The 26,177-nt window shown below is 41.7% G+C and overlaps 1 protein-coding gene across 1 annotated transcript in view; it reads left to right on the top strand.

The window, feature by feature from the left end:
- The window catches only part of FBXL13 (F-box and leucine rich repeat protein 13), a 2,081,262-nt gene that overhangs the window by 679,252 nt on the left and 1,375,833 nt on the right, over positions 1 to 26,177 (top strand). Inside the window, exon 7 of the mRNA XM_044088512.1 lies at positions 13,666 to 13,770. Within this exon, the coding sequence (XP_043944447.1) occupies positions 13,666 to 13,770 (105 nt within the window). The remainder of the gene's footprint in view (positions 1 to 13,665; positions 13,771 to 26,177) is intronic.

Here is a 26,177-nt window from a genome sequence, read left to right as displayed (position 1 = left end):
TTTGATAAGAAAAATATTGCAGAACTTAGCATTTGATAGCATTTGCACATGATTTACTGTATGTATGACTCTGCTCTGTCTGTTTTTAACATCAGATTGTGATTTTATTGTAAATTAAGTTATTTTAATATATTGTGGAGATTTTTTTCTATTTACTATTAAATGTTATTTTATGGCAGTTTAATGTGGTTGAGGTGTGTGGAGCCAGTTTGTAACAATAGCTTAGCACATTGTTTACTTTGATGTTTGGACTTTGAGTACCAGAAATTCTTTAACTTCTGTCAGTTGCAAAATAATTTTAAATACATTTTAAACTGTTTTTTGTGATAATAGCACAGTTTGGCGGCAGATTTTAGATGTGTGAGGACATCCTTATTACTAGAAACTGTAAGTGCTTAATGTGATACATTATTCAGAACTGTCAATTTATTATTCTGGCTGGTATTCTCTCCCCTGACTTGATGGATCCTAACTCTGGTACCCCCAATCAACTCTGACTGCACCTAAAAAAAAACAAAACAAAATAAAAATATGCCTCAGACTGTGGTTGGTAATTCTTTTGGGGCCACTGCTCTGCTCATAGACCACTTACCTTTTTCCCTATCTCCCACTAGTTTGGCCTTGCCAGTCATTATGGAATGGGGGTCAGACACATCCACCGGGGCTGTTCTAGTACATGGCACAGGTATGGGAGAACCAAACCCCTTTGGTGCAGGAGTCATCTGGTGTAAGGGACCCATTGCCAGACAAAATATCTGTTCCCAGATATTTTATGTAGTAGCGAAAATCACAAGAAAAGAAACAGAAGCTTCCTCAATCTGTTGATAATCAGAATATAGATGTTTATAAAGGTGATGTGGTTTCCTTCACTAAAAGTGTTTTACAGACAGCTAATTCTGGTAGTCTGGCTATCGACCTTCATCTTGTTTCAGAGAATAATGAGGTATCTGATGAGGTCAGTGTTACTTTCTTAGCTGAGACTGAGTCCAGTCATTCTGATTCTTCAGAATGTGAAAGTGATCTTAAGTCCAAACAAGTGCTCTCTTTTCCTTGGATGATTGCTAGATTTAGTGATGTTTTTGCTTGTGAGCAGTCTGGAACTACCCCAGAGCTGGGCAGGGTATATGACCTTACTGAGGACAAGATACCCAATTCTTTGGCTATCCTCCCTCTCTTACCAGTTTTAAAAGGTATTTATACAACTGCCTTCAAGACACCAGTATCTATTACAGCAGTCCCTAAAAATGCTCAGAGAAAATACAGGGTCTCCTTGGATATAATAGGTCTAGTGTCTCATTTGAGGGCTGTCCCAGCTTCAGTCTTGCCCAGCTGCCTGCTCAAATAAAATGTCATTGGGCTTCATCTAATCCAGTGCCCCCTGATAAAGAGGGAAAATAGTTAGATCTTCAGGGCAAAGAGTTGTCTCTTTGTAGTAATCTAGCCTTTAGAATGAGAGGTGTGCTTGAATGTGCACATACAGTCTTGAGAAATGCTGCTTCTTTTGTTGTTTTAAGACATTATGCTTGGTTATGTAATCAGAACTTCTCTAATGATTTAAAAAGCAAAATTTTGAGTGTACCTTTAAGATCTGAATTGGTGTTTGGGCCACGTATAAATTAATACATGGGGCATCTAGGATGTATCATGTACCCAAGTTTTTTCAAAACAAACAAAAATCCCAGCCAAACATAAGTCAGGGATTCAAAAGATAATGGCAGGAGGATAATTAACCCCCTGCAAAGGAAGAATGGTTCCGAGTTACAGAGTACCAGTATTCTCCTCCTGCCCTTCCTTCTCTTCCTCTTTCCCCCAGGCTCTCTCTCAACCCTGCAGCCTAGCCGCAAATTGTGTCAGACAAATGAATTCTGAAAATAATCAGAGGGAATATACTTGGCAGCAGATTTAAAATCCTCCTCCTTTTGGGAGAATCCCCACCACACCTACCAGACCAGGTAGAGATGTTTCCTCCAGTGCTCTGTCAGATGGTAGAAGCAGGGGGTCATAAACACACAGATAAATGATTTTACTTCCAAAACTTTCAGGCACCAAAACAGGATCACTCCTGGAGACCAATCCTAAATATCTAAATACCTTTGTAAAGTTCTGAAATTCAAAATGCTCACCTTACAGTCAGTCCTTGCATTGTCTCCAGACCCATTTCATGGTGACTGTAGATCTCTTGGATACATCATCATATTTCTTTTGCTCCAAGATTTGAGAATTTTTTGAGATTTGCAGTGTCTGGCTCACATTATCTGTTTACTGCATCAGCCTTCTGGCTATCTACTACACTTTGATTGTTTACAAAGTGTCTGGCCCCAGTGATTGCTCATTGCAGAACCCCATGCATTTACATTTTTTCCTTATTTAGACAATGTGCTCATTTGTGCAGATCCTGTATCCAGGTGCTTGGAGTCCTTAGACAGGGTTACAACCCTTGTTACCCATCTGGGCTAGAATTGAACCTTCAAAAGTCCTTCCTTACACTCTCTTAATGAATTGTTTTATTGGGGTGTTGGATAGACACATTACAAAGGATGGTTTTCCTGCTGGAAGACAATTTTCTGACTCATCATGGCATGTCCTTGGATTTCTCTCTTGTGGATGACACCTCAGCAAGAGAGTTCCTTAAAATTCCAAGCCTCATGGCATCAATGATCCTCATGATACCACTAGCCAGACTACACATGAGAGATTCAATGGCTGTTGAGGAATTATTGGATCCAGCATCTTCATCCTTTGAATTTCCAAGTACTGGTACTGTGATTTGTGAAACAGGAACTGCAGTGGTGGAGGGATTAAATTTCTCTTACTCCGGGTCTGCATTTTCTCTTCAGATTGCAGTCCAATCTGATCAGACAGACTGTTCAGATTTGCATGGAGAACTGTGTCCATGGGGGATCAAGTGCAAGATTTGTGGGGTCCTCAGGACACACCAAAGCACATACACATAAAAGAGATGTTGGGAGTGATTCTTGCCTTAAAAGTTCTTCACCTCTTATGGACTCTGGGTCCTCTTCTTGTGGTCACAGACAACACTACTGTAATGTGATGGCTGAACAAACAAGGAGTGAAAGGTCAATATCCTCTTTGCTAGTTGGCAGTGAAGGCCTGGAAGCTGGCTCTTCAGCATACTTTGATTCTTCAGGCCTTGTATATTCTGTCCAAGGAAAACATAGTGGCAGACAGACTAAACAAATCCTGGACAGACCCTCATGAGTGCAAGCTCTATGTAGAGGTCTTCCAGGACTTGATTGAGATGTGGGGAAAACCTTTAGTAAATCTGTTTGCCTCCATACAAAACAGAATACTGAAAAAAAATTATATTCAAGACATCCCTGCAGCCGTGCTTGGAAGACAAATGCTGTATTATTCCCATGGTTGGAAATGTCCTTGTATACATTTCCACCCTTTTGAATATTCCCAAGGCACTTCTAAACATTCGGAAAAACTATAAATTGCCTGTTTTTTTGCTTATTTGTATTATTTACTGTAATTTTTTGCCTGCCACCTAATTTTATACTGTATTTATTTACTGTGTACTAAACTACACTGTTGTACTGCAATTGTCTGCTTCATTGTGCTTGTTAAATTTAATTTTATTACTGTTTTCCCTGTTTACAAAGCTTTTTTGTTAGTTTCACTGCTTGTTAAGTATTTACTGGTATTTTTCACTCTTTTTAAGCTAACTGTTCTGCTTGTTCTGATTTTCCTGCCAAGTAGTGTTTAAATAACTGATCTGTTAACTGTTTAAAACATTCTTTAGAGCCTCCTTGCTGATTTTCTGCTGTTTTATACAGTTAATTTAGTATCTCACTGCTATTTTTTTGCTGTTTTAAACATTCTCTAGTGTTTTCCACTGAAACAAGGGTAACTAGTAGCTGTAGCATAGTCCAGATACAGGCTTGCTGCTTCTGGAACTGTTTGTAGTGGTTTGTTTGTTCTGAGCACGTTTTCTAGGCCACCTTGGATTGGAAGGGGCTAATCTGCACTTTTATGAGAGAATTGTGCTGATTGGGACCTGTCTGGTAAAGGGATTTTGGTCTAGGGCTTGGAATAAGTATCCTCATTGGTCCCTTTGAATCTTTTAAAAGTTTTTTTTTTCAAGTTTTTGGCTTCTGGTATTTAGTCCTTGCATTTGAGCAAGTTTTTGCTTGTTTGTACCAAGCTGAACTGAGGTGGGCTACCAGTCCCAATTCTGAGCTGAGATACCAGACAACTAGAGGCTTCTGATCTTCTAAAAAATATACATTGCCTGCTTTTTTGCTTATACATACTATTTACTGCACTTTTTATTGCCTGCCACCTTCTTTTATACTGTATTTATTTACTGTGTACTAAACTAGTGTCTGCTTTTCTGTGCCTGTTAAATTGAATTTTATTGCTGTTTCACTGTTTACAAAGCTTTTTTGTTAGTTTCACTGTTTAAGTATTTACTGGTAGTTTTCACTGGTTTAAGCTATCTGTTCTGCTTGTTCTGGTTTTCTCGCCAAGCAATGTTTAAATAACTGATCGGTTTACTGTTTAAAACATTCTTTAGAGCCTCCTTGCTGATTTTCTGTTGTTTTAAATGTTTTTTTAGTGTCTCACTGCTATTTTTCTGCTGTTTTAAGCATTCTGTAGTGTTTCCCACTGAAACTAGGGTAGCTAGCAGCTGTAGCATAGTCCAGATACAGGTTTGCTGCTTCTGGAACTGTTTGTAGTGGTTTGTTTGTTCTGAGCATGTTTCCCAGGCCATCTTGGAAGGGGCCTATCTACACTTTTATGAGAGAACTGTGCTGATTGGGACCTGTCTGGTAAAGGGACGACAGTCTAGGGCTTGGAATAAGCATCCTCATTGGTAATTTTGAATCTTTTTAATTTTTTTTTCAAATTTTTAGCTTCTGGTATTTAGGGCCTGCATTTGAGAAGGTTTCTGTTTGCATGCTGTGTAGAACCTCACACTACTGCACAGTTGTGGGTCAAAACCAGACAGTTTAAATTCAACAAATTTTCCATAAAACCCAATCAGAAATATCCATCTACTGACCTCCTCCGTAATTGATTCTGAATAGCCACCCCTAGTGACAACAGTCTTCAACCTAGCATTATGGACGTCGGACTACCCTTGTTTCTCTTGCCAACCTTGTTGACTTGGGTCTTTTGAGGCAGTGTAACAATTGTAGACAACCCAGTACTAATAACACACTCTAGTAAAGAATCTAGAATCCATGCTCTCTCCCACTCAAAACAGTAACATGGAGAAGGGTTATCAACTCACCCACCACTGCATGTGCTGATAGTGCCACTACTCATACACATAGTACACATCAAACATGTAAATCCACATAAGTGGAAGTTCACTCAAAAGCCTTACAGAAACACCAGAGACTTCCAAAACACAAGACTGCAACAACTAACACAGTCCCCACAGCACCCATGACACATAGGAGCATCAGTGTCTCACCCACCAAGGTGTAACACTCAAATACAATTTTCTTGTCATTGGAGTGGGCCACACAGATGTCCCATTCACCAGGTTGAGCAAGGAGAAAGTCATGGTCAGCTGCTTGTCTGGTGCCAGTATTCTTCAGATCATACATGCACTCGGGTCTCTCAGCAACAAGTACCATTATGAGTCTGTCATAGTTCATGCTGGTGTGAATGACCTGAGATGTGCCTGACTGGACTATATGAAGAGAAACTTGGTTGAGCTCTCTGAGTATGTGTCCCAGGCAGGTATGTCTCCAGCCTTGAGCAGCATACTACCCTCACGTAGATTGATGCCACAGTATAAACAAAACATTATTGATTTCAATAATTGGCTCAGTTTTTGGTGTCATTCAAAAGGGATCCAGTTCCTGTCAGGCTGGGAAGCCATTGTCAACAAACCTCACTGCTTTGCCAGAGACAGTTTGCACTTGGCACCTCTAAGCTTTCAGCTGCTGTCCTCCCTGAGCTCAACTTAGGCCAGCTGCATTACTCTTTGAAAGGTATACCGCATGTCAAACTTCCCACCTGACACTGTCCCCAGAGTGGGTTGTGCCCGGATGCCCAGGCACTTTGGAGCCAGAAGTGAGAGCTCCGGTGAGGCTCACCACCCCGTCTCACCAGGTAAGTGAAAAAATGATAAGAGTAGTGGTATTTCACTGGTGGCTGAGGCCTTCCACTTATTCTACATCTATCATGTCTCTTTACAGTGCCAGACTAGGGTCAAGTGCAACAGGGTGCTCTTTCCCTGCTGATTCTGCCAAGACCATTCCCTTGGCTGTGGTTTTGCTAGATAGCAGGTAAAAAAGCCTCTCCTGTAGTGCCTTTTTGAGGCAAGATCTCGAAAACAGCATTACTGATGTGAAATTAACCATTCAGAACAAAATAATGGTCATGCTGCTAAATGCTAGGAGCTTAAACCAAAAACTGCACTCCCTGGAATCACTTCTATCACTAGAAGATGTAAATGTTTGTACAGCCACAGAAACCTGGTTCAAGGCCTCAGAGTGTACCCTGACCTTGCAAGGCTACAGTGCCTTCCACACCTTTAGGCCACAAAATGAAAACCTAAGGAGGCAGTGTTTCAATCTATATTAGAGATAAAATTAATCTCCCGTCTAGTTAGAATGGGCAATTCCATGAAGTTACTCCAGGTCCAGGTTACGATGGATAAGAACCCCATTCAAGTCATAGCCAGTTATAGATCCCCTTTCATAGGTCATGACACCCATGAAGCCTACTTGACCAGACTGGAGACAATCCAAATTTTTCCAAACACACTGGTTATGGGGGGATTTCAATTATCCCACCATCAACTGGGAAACCTATGCTAGCAGTAACTCGCTAGCACAAAAGTTCCTTGACTTTGTCATTTCATATGCCATGGAAAAATTGTTCATACCCTGACAAGGGGAACAAACATTCTGGATCTGGTCCTGACCAAGATGTCAAACAAATGCACTGCCACAGCCATCGGACACTTATTATTTAAAACTGACCACAAATCAGTAACCTTCGAGCTGGCCCTAACACCAGAATTCACAAAGGGTGAAATCAGACTAAAAAACTTCACCAAGGCAAACTATAGCCTCCTAGGTGAAAGTATAAATGCATTCCAAGCCCCACCCCAAGCTGGAAGTGGTAACTATGCCAAAGCTTACACTAAAGCCCTGTACAATCACTTACATAAGTGTATAAGCTTGGCCATACTAGAAAGAATCAAAACAAGAACCCAAAGTAAAAAAAAGCTGCCATGGTGGACATCCAGCATCAACAAGCTTTACAGTAAATGGAAAAAGTTGCTGTCCAGGAAAACAAACGCAAGGCCCCAACAATGGGAAAGCACCCACCTCAGCCTCAACAGGCAAATAAGACAACTTGTCAAATCCTCCAAAAGTTCCTTTAAGAGAAACTTAGCAAGTACAGCCAAGGATAACCATAAGGCCTTTTACAACTGCGTACGTAACCTAAAGGGTAGGACCCAAGCATGTGCAGAACTAGTGGCCAGTATCAGACACATTGACCCCAGAGAGATAGCAAACCTGCTAGTGGATAGGTTTGGTGAAAATTTCACTCCCTTATCCCTTCCTAACTTACAACAAACCAACCCCCCAAAATTCACCCCAACCCTACATATCTGATGAGCAGGTCATCAAATCCTTGTCCAGGGCAAAAAACACAACCTCTATGGGACCAGACAACATCCCAGGCTGTCTTTTAAACAGGCCAAAACATGAACTAGCATCACCACTAAGTACCTTTTTTTCAGTCATAGCCTAACCACAGGCTTTGTTCCTGTGGAATGGAGAACAGTAACAGTTATTCCCCTCCACAAGGTTGGCCTAGCAACAGACCCAGGGAATTACAGACCCATAAGCCTGACCAGCCACATCTGTAAGGTCATTGAACATATCATTATGGACCTCATAAATAAAGATAAAGATGACCTTCAAACTCTGGATCCTTCCCAATTCAGCTTTGTGAAGGGCAGATCCTGCCTGTTAAATCAGATAGATTTCTTTGAAAATGTGACCAAAGCCATTGACGAGGCAAATTTATGCACTCAGCATACCTCAACCTGGCAAAGGCTTTCAACACAATCTGACATTCAGGCATTACTGATAAACTTAGCAAACTGAATGTGAACTCCTTCATTGTAAAATGGGTTGCCAACTGGCTCACTGACTGGGAACACACTGTCAAAGTGGGTGACTCCACATCAACCAGTAAACTTGTTACCATTAGGGTTCCACAGGGGTCAGTGCTGGGCCCTCTGCTGTTTGGTATATATGTCTCAAAAGCTCAGGTCACAACTAAGGGGTTTTGGCTGACCAAGTCTGCAGACGACTACAAACTAGGTGCAATCATCGAATCCCCAAATGAGGTCAGTATACTCCAGGAGGGTTTTATGCAGACCAGTGACTGGGGTATTAGTCACGGTCTCAAACTGAATGCAAAGAAATGCATCATCATTCTCTTCAGCACATATAATTTCCCCTCACACTATCAAATCAACAGCAATACCCTAAGTACCCATGAAGTGGTAAGGGACCTGGGATCACAAGTTGATTGCAACCTTAACTTCGACTACCATGTGTCCACTGTAGTAAAGACAGCTTTCTATGTAGCACACTTGATTAGTAAAGACATCACCTTAAGAGAAGTTATAACCCCCCTATACTATGCACTTCTCCGGCCCATAATTGAGTATAAAGGTCCGTTTGGCATGTACCACACTAAGCACCTGCAGCAATTCGAGGGACCTCTTAGGTTTCTACAAAAAAGATCAACGGTATCCAACATGTCCCTTACACAGACCGACTAATGTCCCTGTCACTATACTCTGTATGGTATAGACTTCATAGGGGAGACTTATGCCTGGCCTACAGTGCAATCCAAAATGCAAACCTAATAAACTTGCTGCATATCTTGTAAATCAAATAGGACTAGGGCTACCCATTCCAAGGACCTAAATATGGTATGCAACTTAAATAGGACATGTTGGAAGGACAGATTTATGCCCAAGTGACTGTCGGGTCTATTTTAAATCAGCAAATGCTTAAAATAGCGAACTCTGATTTATCAACCCTGTAAAAGCGAAAACTTGAAATCCCAAAGACACAGAACAGTGATTTTTCCCCCCAGGGAAAAAGAATTGCTGTTCCACAAAACAGAAAAAAAAAAAAAAAAAACCTTCAAAACACTAAATAAAGTGGGGGCTTCACCCCCCCCCCCACTTAAATATACTAACTCTGAGATCGCACCATAGTAGAGGAAATAGCAAAGTCCCAAAAACCGCCCAGCAATTTTTTTTCCCTGGGAAAAAAAATCGCTGTTCCATGTTTTCGGGATTTCAAGCTTTCGCTTTTAAAGGGTCGATAAATCAGCATTCACTATTTTAAGAATTTACTGATTTAATATAGACCCTGACTGCCGCATCTTTGAAACAGGCTACCAATTCATGTGAAACAGAGAACCTCTATGACACTGTTCAAGAGGAACCTGGATAAGTAGATGAGGCAAGTAAATGCTTACCCGGGATAGAGCCCACAACCTTCTTGGACATGGACAGTCATCACTAAATGCAATCTTGGGTATTGACTAGCACTTCTGTGGTATTCACTGGGATAAAACAGCTAGGATTAAAATAACCTCTGGGTTGATAGCCTAGTAATCTCCTATGATCCTATGATCAGATGAAAGAATTACTAAAGATCATTGTGGTAATCCCCTTTTTTGCCCAGGCAAAGTTGTTTCTCTCTTTTAATGGAATTGGCCAAGGGCAATTACCTCAAACTTCCTCACAGACTGGATCTACTCACACACCATTAGGGGTGAATGGTACACCCCAGCTTGGAGAAACTGCAGCTTATAGCCTGGATAATTCTGTTTTGATACCTTTTAGGCACTTTATCCATGAGAATGTGCAACAGGTATTTCAGGAGGCAAGAAAACCTGCAACTAGAAAATCTTATGTTTACAAGTGGAAGAGGTTTTCTAGGTGGCACCTAGCCAATAACAGAGATCCCAGAAGGGTTTTGACCCTTCTTATTGTGAAATATTTTTTGTGAGCTACGTAGAGATGATTTGTCATATGCTTCTATCAAAGTTCATCTTGTCACCATCTCAGCCTGTCTTTCATCTCTTTTTGTGGTTAAACATTTTATGAAAGGAATATTGGACATGAGGCCCCCTTGAAAGCAAATACCTCCTTCCTAGGGTCTCAACTTTGTTCTTGAAAAATTGACCTTCCTTCTTTTGAACACGCCTCTCTGAGCTCTCTCACTGATTTATGGTTCATTGCTTAGAAGACTGTTTGCTCTGACATCTGCAAGGCGAGTATCTGAGCTGCAAACCTTCATGATGGGCCAACCCTATCTGATTTTTCACATGGACAGGGTTATGTTCATAGGTTCATAGGTTCATAGGTTTATACTAGGCTATCTGCCCTAAGGCATTTATAAGCCTAGCCCAAATTATTAAAAATACTGTGCCCATTAGTTTGTTGTGCCTCTGTCCAGCAGTGACCCAGAGATGATTCCATCCACAGGTCTAGATTTCTCTTGAACAGAGTCAGCGAGGTGCTCTGCCTCACATGGACCGATTTTATTCCACAGCATAGGAGTCTCTGAGTGATAAATCCCTCCAGCACGCCCTATTTATATCCGTGCTAAGGTTTAAGTCGCTTGCTCTAGTGGTTTTGGTGGATTTGGATTTTTGAGGTGGAGCATGTCCATTAATTCCGGTTGGACATGGCCTTGTATGTCAGGCACATGTCACCTCTGAGCAGACGGTATGCGACTGAATAGAGCTGGAGTTTCTTCAATCTGGCAGCATATGACAGATTTTGGAGTCCCTTTATCCTTTTGGTGAGGAACTTTGGGTCTCTCCAATTGCTGCAGATGTCGGGTGAGATACATCCCGAATGGGGCATTGTACTCGATCATTGGTCTGATAAGTGAAGAGTACAGGAACAATGACCTCACTAGATCTGGATGTGAATCCCTTCATGATCAGGTGGGCAATGTAGAAGGTCTTTCTAACCACTTTAGCAATGTGAGTGTCAAAAGAAAGGCCACTGTCAACCTGGGTCCCCAGGTCCCTGATAACCTCTTCTGTGCTTAGTGGATTGCCACCTATATGGTAGCTTGGGGTTACCTTGTTTTTATGACTATACATTTTAACTTCAGGCCATGGCTCTGGCACCAGCTATCTGTTTCCGTGAGTCCCTTCTGAAGGATATCAGTGTCCGATGCACTTTCCACGTTTGCAGTCATCTGCAAACTTTGTCAGCCAAAGTCCTCCCATGTTGGCCTGTACTTCTGAGAAGTAGATGCCAAACAATCCTGTGGGACACCACAGCAACTCTAACCCTGTGGGTTCTGTCCTTAAGCCAGTTTGCACCCATCTTGTGACATATGGGTTTACATTTAAGCTGGTGGGGTATTGTTTGCAAGGTCAAGGTAGGCTGTATGGACTGCCTTTCCTCATCAATGGCCTTGGTGACTATTTCAAGTTCAAAGGCATGATCGACAAAGCCAAACTGGGTTGGGTCCAATGTCTGCAAGTCCCCTATATCTTTGTTTATGAGCTCCATTATGATCCTCTCCATAGCTTTGCAGACTAGACTTGTTCCACCTTTGTGGAGTGGGACCACAGATCCTGTGGTAAGGCTGAGATTAAACAGCTGCCTTATAATTCCTCATTTAGCCGGGACAAGCAGGCCATCCGTCCCATTGATGCTGTGTTTTTAGCTTTAGAGAGAGCAGCATTTGAGATGTCCGAGGCTACACTCGGCTGGGATAGTTATCTCGTTTGCACTGAACCTGTCTGCCAGTATGTTGGCAATGTCTGTGGGTTCAGTGATTTTTGTATCATTTTGGACTAATTCTGAGCATATCTGTGAGTTTCCACCCAGGTTCCTAACATAGCTGAAAAAGGCCTTATGATTGTCCTTTGAATCCATGGCAATTTTTCTCTCAAAATTGGCCTTAGTTGATTTTATGAGTGCTCGTATTTTTTTACTAATAATGTTACTCACTAATCCATCATTCATGCCTAAAGTTGTTTCTGATTTGAAGCAAGCCATTAGTCAATCTCCCAATGTTCTATATTGATCCAAAAAACAAGGGAGAAAAGATTCTACATATCTTGGATGAGCACAGGCATCTCAGGCACTACCTTGACAGAACAAAACCCTTTAGGAATGCTGAACAACTGTTTTCTCCTGTACAAGGACTGAGAAAGATCAACCTGCTCTAAGAAAAACTATTGCATGACGGTTGACCTCTTCTGTTGTTTCCTGCTGCTTCCACCTTGTAAATCTCTTCCAGGCGAGGTAAAGGCTCACTTGACTAGGGCCTTATCCTCTTTGATGGCATTTTGGAAAGGGGGGATTCTTGAAACATTCTAATGGCAGCAACCTGGTCCTTTGTTCGTACCATCACAAAGCGCTACAAACTGGATTCCTTTTCAAGTTCCTGAGCTTGTTTTGCTAGGATCATTCCCCAGGAGCTCCTGGATACTTATGTTTCCACCTCCCAAGTAGGGTAAGCTTTGGAAATCTACCCAAATTGCCACTGAGGCAGTGAGAATGGTGAACATAATACAGTTCACCCCTAACAGTAGATGTTTGTATTCCTCACTGCCACAATGGCAACACTCACTCAGCATTCCCCAGATTGTGCATAGTTGTAGTGGGTTTCAATGTCTTTGATTCAGTAGTTGTTGGAATTGTTTTTATATGGTATTGTGACTGGCTGCGAATTTACTCTTGCAAGATAATTCGGCTTCAGGTACTTTTCTTTCTTTGTGGAAACGAAAAAGCCTGAACACTCACTTTTTGTGATAGATAAAAGCCTCCCTTTCAGGATATACTCAACTAATCAGCTGTCACAGGAAGAGAGGGAGTAAGAGGGAAGTCTGACCGTTTGAAAACTGGCCAGTATTGGGTTACCTTTGCAGATAACCCAGAATTCCACTGTGGCAGTGAGGAATTTGCACATCTACTGTTACAGGTAAATAGAACTTTTGCAACTGTACTTAGAAATGTTAACGCTTTTTTCTGTAGGTGAGGTGTTCCAGTGTTTTAGATACCAGTGTAGTACAGAAATTATTCACGTTTTTATATGTTTTATGCTATTGTACACAATGTAGATGAAAAGCCACTGAGACCTTTGCTAGATGATCTTTGTAAACTGCATTCCTTTCCTGATCTTTCAAATTGCCAACTTTCTTTTGCTGTTTTAAGACTTCAAAGAAACAATACTCTCTGCTATTATATAAACAAATACTGCTTAGCATGGTTTTGGGTTGCCAAAAGTAAGATGCACGATTTAAGCAATTCAAAAGCTTTTCTCACTGGAGTAGCATTTTTGCTTCCCACAGATCATTAGAGCATTGAGATTTACAGATGAAAAATAGCTGTAAATGAAATATAGCATGGTGACATATGTTGCTGTTCTTTGTATTTTGGGAGGTTTGTTTTGTTATAAACATATATTTAACTGTGCTTAGAAACAACTTTGCAGATAATATTACTATGAAAGTTTACATTTTTAATGCATGAAATCACTAGATTTTATAAATAAAATTTTGTTTTTCAACTGATATTGCATTTTATTTGTATAACAAAGAACAATAAATCACATATAACATTGTTTCACAATGTAGTGAATATTTTTCCTTTTTTTCAAGCGTTTAGAAAGAGGAGAGCTTGAAGAATATTTTGATATATACTCCTCCCCTTCAGATGAAGCCAAGGATGAAATTTCTCAGCTACCTCGACGGGCAGCATTAAAGGTTATCATTAATTCTATTTTTGGCTTGGGTTAGTTAGTTCTGATACATGAATATAACATAGTCTTAAAACAACACTCTTGACGACCACAATCGCACTAAAATGTGCCAAAAGCTATTGCATCAACTTTTCAGAAGCTTTTAGCTTTCATAAATATATGTGTGTGAAATCCCCCCTTTGTCAGGGAAGTTTTATTTGGGTGTTCTGCTATGCAGATCCCCAATCAATGTAATGAGAGGGGTAAATTAATGCATTTTTTAGGGTCCTCGGTTCTACCCTTCCAGACCCCCTTTAGTGCCTTTAAAAGACAAAACAAGCAAGCTGTGCATTCTACTGTTAAGCAGATACCTAATAAGAGATGTCAGGAGAGGACTAACAACTATCCCAAAAAACAAGGAGATTTTCCAAAAGCGGGTCAGGTAGGAACCTCAAAATCATTATGCCAGAAACCTGGGTCACCTTCCCTCCCTGTTCTGCCCAGTATCTGTTCTGCTTTCACAGAATCTGAACCTCAGTGCTCCTTTATGACAATAGATTGTCCCAAACAAATGGATTTTGAAGATGATCTGGGAGGGTTATTTCTGGCAATGGACAGAAATGGCCTCTCCTTTCAGGGGTATCCCTCCACCCTCCCAATCAAACAGAGTTGTTTACTGAAGTGCTCCAGCACATGTTAGAAGCAGGAGTGATAGAGCATGTCCCTACAGAGAAATATGAAAGGGTTTTTTACTCCACAATGTTTCTGGTTCCAAAGAAGGAACACTCCTGGAGACCTGTTTTGGAAGTCTCTTTTCTCAATCTTTTTGTGAAGATTCAAAAATGCAAGATGTTGACCTTTCAGACAGTGTTAGCTTTGGTTTCACATAAGACCTGAGACCTCAAAGATGCTTACTGTCACATTCCCAGCTAGGAATGGACTCTAGAAGTATTCTAAAAGCAGCAACTTGTTCATGTATTCATACATATACAAAGCACTACAAATTGGATTCCTTTTCCAGGTCCAGAGCTGCAGTAGCTACACCCACCCACCATTCCATTTCTTATTGATACATAGATTGTTACTAGGCTAACAAACTGGGGAGCCTTTCTAAGCCTAGCCAGGTTTATTGAAAGAATAATGATGCTCTGTATCCAAATAGGACATTGAGGGCTAGGCATTTATAAGGTACTTCTGTCCATAAGGGACATGGGTGTCAGACCCAGTGTAAATTTCCTATTCTCCATCCTCTGATCAATGTTGCACTTAAATTGGTAATAGACAAACTCAGCTTTGCATGGAGGGGAAACCTGTTCCATAGAAGGGCCAGTCTCTGGGACACATATCTGTCTCTTCAGCATGTAATGTTTAAGTCACGGACAAAATTCAGGTCCTTAGACCTTGTATTTCTGGTACTGTTTGACTTACAAATATGCAGTAAATTCATAAGTACACAGTTTGCAAATGCCTTGTAAAACAGGCATAGATCACTCCTTAGCAAACTATATGAAACTGAGTAGAGGGAAAGGGCATAAGGCAGGTTTGTTACACCTTGTATTCTTTTTGTAAGGAACCTCCGAGGTTGCTCTTGTTGCTGCATATGCCTGGTCATGGGAGCATTGTACTCTAAGATTGGTCTGGTAAGAGCAGAGTACAGTGGGATAATGACCTCTCTGGACCTAGATGCCATGCCTTTATTTGTAAGTTAAGTTGCACAACATAAAAGGATTTCCTCACCACTGTGGCCACCTGTTAGCCAAACATAAGGCTACTATGTGCATACCCAGATTCCTGACCACTGGGTCGACTCTTAGGGGTGTGTTATCAACATGATAACTAGTTGGAATGGTCGACTTCCCAAAGGGTGCAATTATGCATTTCTTAGTATTGACTTGAATACTATGGCTTTGGCATCATTCATTAGTCAGAGATAAGATTCTTGAGGAGTGCTAGTAACTTCAGGGGAGTCAATGATAACCCCCCCCCCCAACTTGCAATCATCTGCAAACTTAGTTGGCCATAAACTTTCAGCATTTGCTTCCACTTCAGAGAAATAGATGCCAAAAAAGGAGCTGGCCCAGTACCGAGCCCTGGGGGCCTGTAGTAGTGACTGGCCTTTTGGTGGAGGTGGCCTCATCTATTTTGACCTCCTGGGTCCTATCAGTGAATGAGTTGAGTCTCCAGGGATGATAAAAGGGTTTGTACCTAATTTCATGAGCTTGACTGTAATGCCTGATTGGGCTATTGTATCAAAACCCTTGACCAGGTTGAGGTAATCTGTGTGCACAGTCTTGCCCTCATACATTGCTTTGGCAACTCTCTCAAAGAAGTCTACCAGATTTAATAGGCATGACCTTCCTTTAAGAAAGCTGAACTGTGATGGGTTGAGTGTTTGCAGGTAATCTATGTCCTCATTTATCATGTCCATGATGATTCTTTCCATGGCCTTACATGTGAGCCTGGTCAGACTTATGTGCCTGTAGTTACTCGGATTGGTGTTTGGACCTCCTTTGTGCAGGGGAATGACTGTAGCCATCTTCCATCTGTTGGGCACAAAACATGACTGTAGGCTGCATTTGCAAAGTGATTTGAGTGGACCAGAGAGGTCATATTTCATGCTATTGAGTAAGCCTTCTGGGATGTTATCAAGGCCCATTGATGCAGTGGTTTTGGCCTTGGAAAGTGCATTAATGACCTGTTCACAGTTAATGGTTGAGGGGATTGTGGTAGGCAGTATTCTCTTTGGAGTGTCAGGGGGAGTGGGGGGAGGAATTTGAACTGATCCTGTCAGCCAAAATGTTGGCAATGACCTCTAGTTCAGTGTGGGTGATGCCAATAACAATAAGTTCTGTGCATTGTTGCATATTTCCCTTGAGGTTATGGACATAGTTGTAGAAAGCTTTGTATGTGTCCTTTGCCTGAAGAAGCTATTTTTTCTTCAAATTTAACCTTAGAAGTATTATATTAATTAACCCTCTTAATTGCCTGTTTAGTTTGGTCAGGGTGCTTTTAGTATATTGGGTTTTATTTCTCCTATATTTGGCCAAGATTTTTTTTCTTTTATTGTGTAACTGATTGATACTGTGATTCTACTAGGGTGGCTTATCTTTTGAGTTTGTCATGTTTTTAATATGAGTGGGCACACTCTATACAACTATCAATATGACTGTACAGGGATTTTGCAAATAGCTCAGCATATGCTTTGGTGTTTCCTGGGTTTGGGGGTGCCTGAAATTTAGCTAGGGTTTTGCTCAGTCAATGTAGCTTAGCCCTGGAATAGTTTCTGAAGGTTTTTGGTTTTGTTGGGTCCCCAGATTTAATTTTTATTTCAAGCATTACTGCCTTATGTTCAGATCTGATGAACGAGGACATTGCATTGGGTGATGAACTTTGCTCCCCCATGTTCATGAGTACAAGGTCAACAATGTTTGTACCTCTGGTAGGAGGATGGACCAACTATTCCAGGATTTTGGCATTAGCAAAGTATAGAAATCACTTGGCTTGTACATTAGAAATGGTGTAGGATTTCCAATCTGTAGACAAGTAGTTCAGATCCCTCATGAAGATCATATTGCGTTGAATGGTGAGGGACTGTAGTACATTGAGACAGATAGTATAGATTTCCTGGGACATGGTAGGGGGACCGATACCTAGCAAGGATATGGTATCAGACTATGATTGTGGTGAGTTGCACATGTATGAGTTCCAGTGGGTCATACACTTTAACTATTCTGGATGTGAGGTTGTTTGTAATATAGACTGAGCCTCTTCCACCTTTATTTCCCTCCTGTGCTGTAGCTGGTTGAAAGGTGTGAAAGGCATTATGACCTTGCACTGCTGGGGTACTGTCCGTGACCTTAAACCATGTCTCCATTACTACACAGATGTCTACACTCTCCAGGAAGAGGAAGGCTTGCAGGAGTGGAGTTTCTTGTTAAGACTTCTAGCACTCAGTAGTGTCACCTTCAGATATTCCTTCATAAGTTCACTTAACTCAAGAGGTTTATCAGTTTGGCATTGCTTAAAAAAGGCATTATGGGGGTAGAAAGTTCTTTGCCAAAATCTGAAAACCTAGAGGGGATAAATATAGACCATCCCTGACAAAGCAATGTGGTCTATCAACCATGTTCTCCCAAGCCATCAAATATCGTATCCCCTTGGACTGACACCAGAAGCTAAGTCAGTTGTTGAAATTAGTCATTTTCTGTTGGCAACGTTGCATCATCCCTACAGAAGGCAGTATGCTGCTCAGTGCTAGGCTCATACTTGCCTGAGACACATAATTAGCAATCTAGAGTCTCACTTCATAAAGTCAAGGGAGGTATGTCTCAGGTCATCAACGCCCACATGGACTATGACAGAGTCATACTTCTACCTGTGGTTCAATCCCCTGAGTGTATGTGTGACTTGATGGATCCTAGCCCCAGAATGGCAGCTAACCGTGACTCTCTCCTTACTCATTCTGGTGAGGGGGACATCAGTGACCAGGAAATTTGGCTGTGCACTGGTTTGCTTAGTAGTAGTGGCACTGGGTACAGTGTTACTATGTGTAGCTGTGAGTGGTATTTTAATGGAGTGTTTACATGATGGCTGAGGATTGTTTTTGATTGTGCTGTGCAGGTCTTAGTGTTTTAGGAAGATTATCTGTAAGTACCCCAGCATAAATAGTTTTGTGGATAGGGTTTTTACCCTGTGCAGTAGGCATGGTGCAAGTGTCACTGACAACCTCTGTAGGATTAGTTTTGGTTGTATGAGAAAGTTTTGCCTCCAGGGGTAAAGTACATTTACACCTCTCCCATACTTTATCTGTTTTATTACGAATAACTGGGTTGTCAGTATACATGAGGCAATTTCTACAATGCCTTAGAATACCCATCTTAACCAGACTGACCACAGAGAGAGTTGGGAAGTATACATCCATGTTATTGATCTACTAGGGAGGATTGAGGGAAATTTAAATATTGAATAAGTCAGTAATTCAAGGAACTTGATGAGTAATGCTCAGCTATGCACAAACTAGGTGCTCTGGTAGTTAAAAAAAATCTCTCTAGACAGTAAGAGTATTTTAAGGGAAACTTGCACTGCAAGAGATCGTCTACACAGCTTACAAATGGGAATTACATTGCAAGATATCAGTGTCTATACAGATCACTAAAACAATACTCCACACTCCAAGCAGATAGGAAACACCAACCACGGAGATGATGAAAAAAGTTTTCTTTTAATAACATGTCCTGGTACCTCGGCAATTCACCTTCAATGGAACACCTCACCATACAAACCTCATCTCCTTATATACAATGAATAATTAACTCATTAATCAATCAATTCATTATTTAAACCTACAGCAACTCATTATATAAACTTCCAAAGTCCAAGAAAATATTGCACAACAATAAATAGACATTGCTTAATAAAACTTTCCATTGACAGATATCTACCACTTCTACCTTAATAAGACAAATAGTAATATTCAAAAACTTCACAAAACAAAATTTCATAATACTTGATTGCCACAATACAAAATTTCACAATAAATCCCAATGTCTAAATATATAATGGAATCCCAGTATCTAAATTCATACCCCTCGGATATAATGTATGATAGTTCAGAATCATTTTGTATTCTAATCTATTGAGTTCAGCTTAGTGATACAGATCACTACTAGGTGCCGCAGTGCAGAGAGCAGCAGTTTTAACTAAAGACTATAAAAAAGGTCAAAACGTGCAGATAATGTAGTAGAGAAACACTCAATGAATGCATCTGTGACAAAAACAATGTGAAAAACAAGTGACAAAACGGAGGACATGGTAATGTTAGTCTTAGCTTGCTTGTAGGTTATGAGCCAATGTATATAGTTCTTGTGGGATGTTTTTATATTGATAGTTTGTGTTAGTTACATATTTATGGTTTGTTGATACGTTCATAGGTATGTACTAGGCTAATGGCCATGGAGCCTTTACAAGCCTAGCCGATAGGATTACCCTGGCATCGTGCCACCCAACCTTAGTTCCTAGCGCCTCTGTCAAGTAGAGCACTGGAGTGATCCCTGGGGTGAATTTTCTATTTTAAATCCACTCAATAAGATTTCTCTTGAAGAGAACCAGTGAGGTGCTCTGCTTGACATGTATGGGAAGTCTATTCGATAGCATGGGCAGTCTCTGGGCTATGAACCCATCCCTCCAGCATGTTCTGTTGATTGTGGTAATGAGGTTGAGGTCTCTGGAGCATGTGGTGCGGTGGGATTGGGATTTCTTTAGATGTAGCATTTCTAACAGAGCTGGGTCAGACATGGCTTTGTAAGTCAAGCAGAGATCACCTCTAAGTAGGTGATATGAGACAGAGAATAGTTGGAGTGTTTTGAGTCTGTCCATATAGAACAAGTGTTTAAAGCCTAGGATCCTCTTTGTGAGGTACTTTTGCGGCCTCTCCAGTTGTTGCAGGTGTCTACTGAGGTACATGCCAAATGGGGCATTGTACTCGATGATTGGCCTAATGAGGGAAGAGTAGAGGGAGACAATGACCTCTTTCTTCCTCGATACAAAACCCTTAGTAATGAGATGTGCCACATAGAAGGACTTTCTGACTACAGTGGCAACGTGGTAGTCAAAAGAGAAGTTGCTGTCAACCTGTGTTCCCAGATCTCTTATAACGCCTTCTGTGTTCAGTGGACTACCATCAATGTGGTAATTCAAGGGAACTGGGTTTTTCCCAAAGGGGTGAAGACACATTTTTTGGCATTGAGCTTAAGGCCATGGTTCTGATACCAGTCGTTGGACTCATTGAGGCCTTTCTGTAGGATGTCAGCATCACTTGGAGAATTAATAATAGCTCCCAACTTGCAATCATCTGTGAACTTTGTCAGCTAGAGTCCCTTCATGTTTGCCTGGACTTCAGAGAAGTAGATACCAAACAGGAGAGGACCCAGGACCGAACCCTGTGGGACTGCATGCGTGACTGGTCGGCAGTCTGACTTGGAGTCAGCTACTTTCACACTGTGGGTTCTATCTGTGAGCCAGTTTGCAACCCACCTAGTGATATAGGGGTTGATGCCTAGCTTAGTAAGTTTTTCTATGATTCCTGAGTGGGAAATTATCAAAGGCCTTGGCCAGATCAAGGTGGGCTGTATGAACCTTACCTTCATCCACAGCTCTGGTGACTGACTGAAAGAAGTCAACCAAGTTGAGCAGGCATGATCTACCCTTCACAAAATGAAACTGTGTAGGATCCAGAGTTTGGAGATTCCCTATATCCTTGTTTATTAGGTCCATGATGATGCATTCCATAGCTTTGCATATCAGACTTGTCAGGCTAATGGGTGATAGTTCCCAGGGTCTGTAGTCACTCCTCCTTTGTGGAGAGGGATGATTGTAGCAGTGCGCCATTTGGTAGGGACAAAGCCCAAGGTCAGGCTGTGACTGAACAGGACACATAGGTGAGGTGCCAGTTCACTATGTTGTTCATGTAGAACACAGCCGGGGATACTGTCAGGTCCCATAGAAGCTGTATTCATGGCCTTGGACAGTGCTGTTTTAACCTGTGCGGCAGTAATACTGGGTGCCTGGCAATCTACTGGTATTGTGATTGTTCCTTTGGGGGGGCAGAGTGGGGTTAGCAAGTTAACAATGAATCTGTGCACCAGTATATTTGCAATACCTGTTGGCTTGGTATAGAAAATACCATTGTGCAGTAGCTCAGAGCAAATCTGGGTATTGCCATGGAGATTCATTAGATAACTATAGAAGGCGTTGTGGTTGTCTTTACTATATGCTGCAATTCTGTTTTCATAGCTAGCTTTAGAGGATTTTGCTTTTGCTGAGGCTGGTAAGGGAGTATTTCCAGTCTTCAGACTTCACCTTATTCTGCATCAGTTTCCTCCTTCTGCTGTAGTGTTTGTTTATGGCAGGGGACCACCAGATTGGCTTCCTTTTTTTTGAGGAGAGCATCATAGTTCCATTGGGTATGGTGAGATCCAAGCATTTGTGTACGTGTTCGTACAGTGCATTGGTGTATGATATGGTGATCATGCAACTATTCTCCATTTGCATAGGTGCTGTGAAGTTAGCCACCTCTGTTTTTAGGAGCCCAAAGTTAGCTGTGGAGAAGTTTTTCATGGTGGTTACCTTTGTTGGGGGGTGGGTGGGAGGGATGTCAATTTCCAGGGTGATTAGCTTGTGATCGGACCTAACCAGGGAGGAGTTGACTATTGGTGTAGAGCAATGGTCGCCCATGTTAGTAATGACCAGGTCAAGGATGTTGCTACCTCTATGGGGTAAGAACGAGTTGGTCCAGGACATTGGAATTAATGAATTCCAGAAAGCATTGGGCAAGCGTATTGGTACATGAGTAGTTTTCCCAGTTAATGAAGGGGTCGTTGAAGTCGCCCAGTATGAGAGTGTTAGGTTGGACCCTAATATTCTCCAGAGTGCTTAAGAATGTGGAGTGTGAATCTTAGGACATGGTTGGGGACCTATAGCAGGCTACGACCTGAATCGCTGTCTTAATCAGTGTTAGCTGCACCTGAAGTATCTCAGATGCGTTATGTTGGGCTACCAGTCTGGAGGTGTGCGCATCCTTTATGAATATGGATTCACTGCCTTTGGAGCTTCAGTTCAAGTTCTGGGGCCGAAAGGTGTGGAATGAGTTGTAGCCTGGGTAGTGCAGGGGTGCTTTCTGCTGCCGCGAACCACGTCTCTGTTACAGCACAAATGTCAATGTTCTCCATTTTAAGGAGTACTTCGAGTGAGTACATTTTGAGATTTAGACTTCTAGCATTGAGCAGCATGACCCTCAAATTGCATTTGTTTGTAGCTGTTACGGTGGTAATTTGGTCTTTGGAACACAGCCTAGAAAAGGCACTATAGGGGTGGCAAAAGCCTTCGCCAGTATCCAGAACCCCAGGTGTGACAGATGCAGGCCATCTCTGGCAAAGCTTCAAGGTCTGTCAATCATGTCATCCCAGGCAGATTCTGGATCCCCTTAGAATGACACCAGAAACTTAGCCAGTTGTTGAAATCAATCATTTTCTGCTTGTACTGTGGTATCATTCTGAGTGATCGTAGGATGCTGCTCAGGGCTAGGGTCATACCCACCTGAGCTACATAATCTGAGAGCTCCTCCATGTTACATCTCAGGTCATTCACACCCACATGTACATGTACAATGACAAGAGTCATATTTGTACCTGTTGTTGAGGGACCTGAGTGTGTGCATTTTGTGGTGGATCCTGGTGCCTGACAGGCAGCTGACTGTTACTTTTTCCTTATTCAACCTAGTGAGTAGGACATCAGTGTGCCACACTATCGAGTCACCTATGACTAGTGTGTTTGGCATGCTGTTTTGCCTCAGGGGCTTTGGTTGAATGGCACACTGTTTAGGAGAGTTATGTGTCTCGTGATTAGTGTTGTGTTGCGGTGGTCGAGTGCATTTCTGCCTTGGAGGTCTCTGCTGTTTGGTTAGATTTTTATTGAGAGCCTCCACAAAGGTGGGTGTGTGGTTTGTGTTTTTATATGAAGACAATGCTGGTGTGTGTTCTGGAGGGATATGTTGTGTGGTGCAAGTGTTGACCTTTTCCTCTTGACCAGCTATTCCAGTCTTGGCTGGAGAGTGCATGGCTTCCAATTTGGATATATAAAGAGGAGACGGTTGTTAGTGTAGATGAGGCAGTTGCTACATTGCCTCAGGATGCCCAGATTCAACAGGTTAATAGGGGACAGCACAAGGGAACTGACCTTTAGACATGCCTGGAGGGGTGGGCATGGATGGGAAGGTGTTCTGGATGAATTCCCAATTTTCTTTGTAGAGGCAAGTAAGTCCTAAAGATTTTCAGTTACTCTGGCTGCTTATATAGCTTCTTCCAATAAAGGTTCTTCCTATAGGCAGCCAGAGTGACAGTGTGGCAGGAGATGAAAGCTTTTGGAAGCTGGCTGGTTGCTGTATCCTTGGAAGGATACAACCCATAGACTACTGCAGCAGTGAAGAATTCAAACATTTGCTGTAATAGGTAAATGCAACTTAAACAACTGTACTTTGTCTTGGTAGTGGTACTGTTAGACAAATGGGTTTTAGTAATGTAATGTAATCTGTAGGGTTAGGGTTAAGAATGACAAGACTCCCCTGCACCACCTTACTCATGTGTGCTAACACTAATCCTACCCCTGCCTCTAACCCTAACCCCCCATGTTATGTTACTAAAAACTCTTTCCCTAAGAGTATTACTAAACAAGACAAAAGGACACAGAACATACACAGCACCAAGCACGCACAGCACTGAATCTATACCTTTACCTAAGCCTTACTCTAATCCTAACTTGTGAACACGTGTATACACACTGTTATAACAGTCTTGCACATTTTCACAGCAAGCATTTTTTCATTTAAACATTCATTTCCCTGCTACTCCTCCTTACCTACACTATATAAAACTAAATTCAACCATATGTGATTTAGAAATGACAGTTCACTGATATTTGCATTTTCTGTTTCTTATACCCTGAAAAACTTTTCAACCAAATGAGTATTCAGCCATTTGAAGTACACCATAAATGTGTGTGTTGATGTATATATATATATATATATATATATATATATATATATATATATGTGTGTGTGTGTGTGTGTGTGTGTGTGTGTGTGTGTGTGTGTGTGTGTGTGTGTGTGTGTGTGTGTGTGTGTGTGTGTGTGTGTGTCTATAGATGAATCTATGTCAGATGATTGAGTTTTCAGAAACTCGAAATTCATACGGATGAGACCATATGGTCGAGTTTCCGAAAACTCAAACATAAAAAAAAACCCCAAAAAACTACTGCATAGCCAACACTCCCCAGCAAATTATGTATACCAACTCCAAGTTCAAAAGCTTCAAGTTTTTAAAAACTCGATCATATGGTCTCAACTATGGCATGGCTGAAGGCAGGAAGGGAGGAGAAAGGCTAGGACTGTGGTAGTGAGGGTCGGAACTTTGAATGTTGGCAGCATGACTGGTATAGGGAGAGAGCTAGCTGATATGATGGACAGAAGGAAGGTTGGTATATTGTGTGTGCAAGAGACCAGATGGAAGGGGAGTAAGGCTAGGTGTATCGGAGGTGGGTTCAAATTGCTTTATCATGGTGTGGATGGGAGGAGAAATGGCGTAGGAGATATTCTGAAGGAACAGTATGTTGAGAGTGTTTTGGAGGTGAAAAGAGTGTCGGATAGAGTGATGTTTATGAAGCTGGAAATTGATGGTGTAATGATGAATGTTTTTAGTGTGTATGCTCCATAAGTTGGGTGTGCAATGGATGAGAAAGAAAAATTTTGGAGTGAATTGGATGAAGTAGTGATGACTGTACCCAAGGGTGAGAGAGTGGTGATTGGAGCAGATTTCAATGGGCATGTTGGTGAAGGCAACAGAGGGGATGAGGAAGTGATGGGTAGGTATGGTGTTAAAAAAAGGAATGCAGAAGGTCAGATGGTAGTGGATTTTGCAAAAAGGGTGGACATGGCTGTGGTGAATATGTATTTTAACAAGAGGGAGGAGCATAGGGTGACATACAAGAGTGGAGGAAGATGCACACAGATGGATTATATCTTATGTAGGAGGGCCAGTTTGAAGGAGATTGGAGACTGTAAAGTGGTGACTGGAGAAAGTGTAGTTAGGCAGCATAGGATAGTGGTTTGTAGGATGATGATGGTTATCAAGAAGAGGAGGAGGAGTGTGAGGGCAGCACCAAGGATCAAGTGGTGGAAATTGAAAAAGGGTAATTGTGAGGTGGAGTACAGGGATGAGTTAAGGCAGGCACTGGGTGGCAATGAAGAGTTACCAAATAGCTGGGTAACTACAGCAGAGCTAGTAAGGGAGACGGCTAGAAAGGTGCTTGGTATCACATCTGGACAGAGGAAGGACGACAAGGAGACATGGTGGTGGAATGAGGAAGTACAGGAGAGTATACAGAGAAAGAGGTTGGCAAAGAAGTGGGATTGTCAGAGAGATTAAGAAAGTAGACAGGAGTATAAGGAGATGAGATGCATGGCAAAGAGAGAGGTGGCGAAGGCTAAGGATAAGGCATATGAAGAGTTGTATGAAAGGTTGGACACTAAGAAGGGAGAAAAGGACCTGTACCGATTGGCTAGACAGAGGGACCGAGCTAGGAAAGATGTGCAGCAGTTAAAGGTGATAAAGGATAATGAGGGAAACATACTCACAAGCGAGGAGAGTGTGTTGAGGAGATGGAAAGAGTACTTTGAGGGGTTGATGAATGATGAGAATCAGAGGGAGAGAAGGTTGGATGATGTAGGGATAGTGAATCATGAAGTGCAATGGATTAGCAAGGAGGAAGCAAGGATAGCTATGAAGAGAATGAAGAATGGAAATGCTGTTGGCCCAGATGACATACCTGTGGAAGCATGGAGGTGTTTAGGTGAAATGGCAGTGGAGTTTTTAACCAGATTGT

The sequence above is a fragment of the Protopterus annectens genome, chromosome 11.part0, assembly GCF_019279795.1.
Source record: "Protopterus annectens isolate FY-2018-M chromosome 11.part0, PAN1.0, whole genome shotgun sequence".
Taxonomy (NCBI): Eukaryota; Metazoa; Chordata; order Ceratodontiformes; family Protopteridae; genus Protopterus; species Protopterus annectens.
The sequence above is the reverse complement of the archived record's forward strand: the minus strand, read 5'-3'. Positions and strand labels throughout refer to the sequence as shown.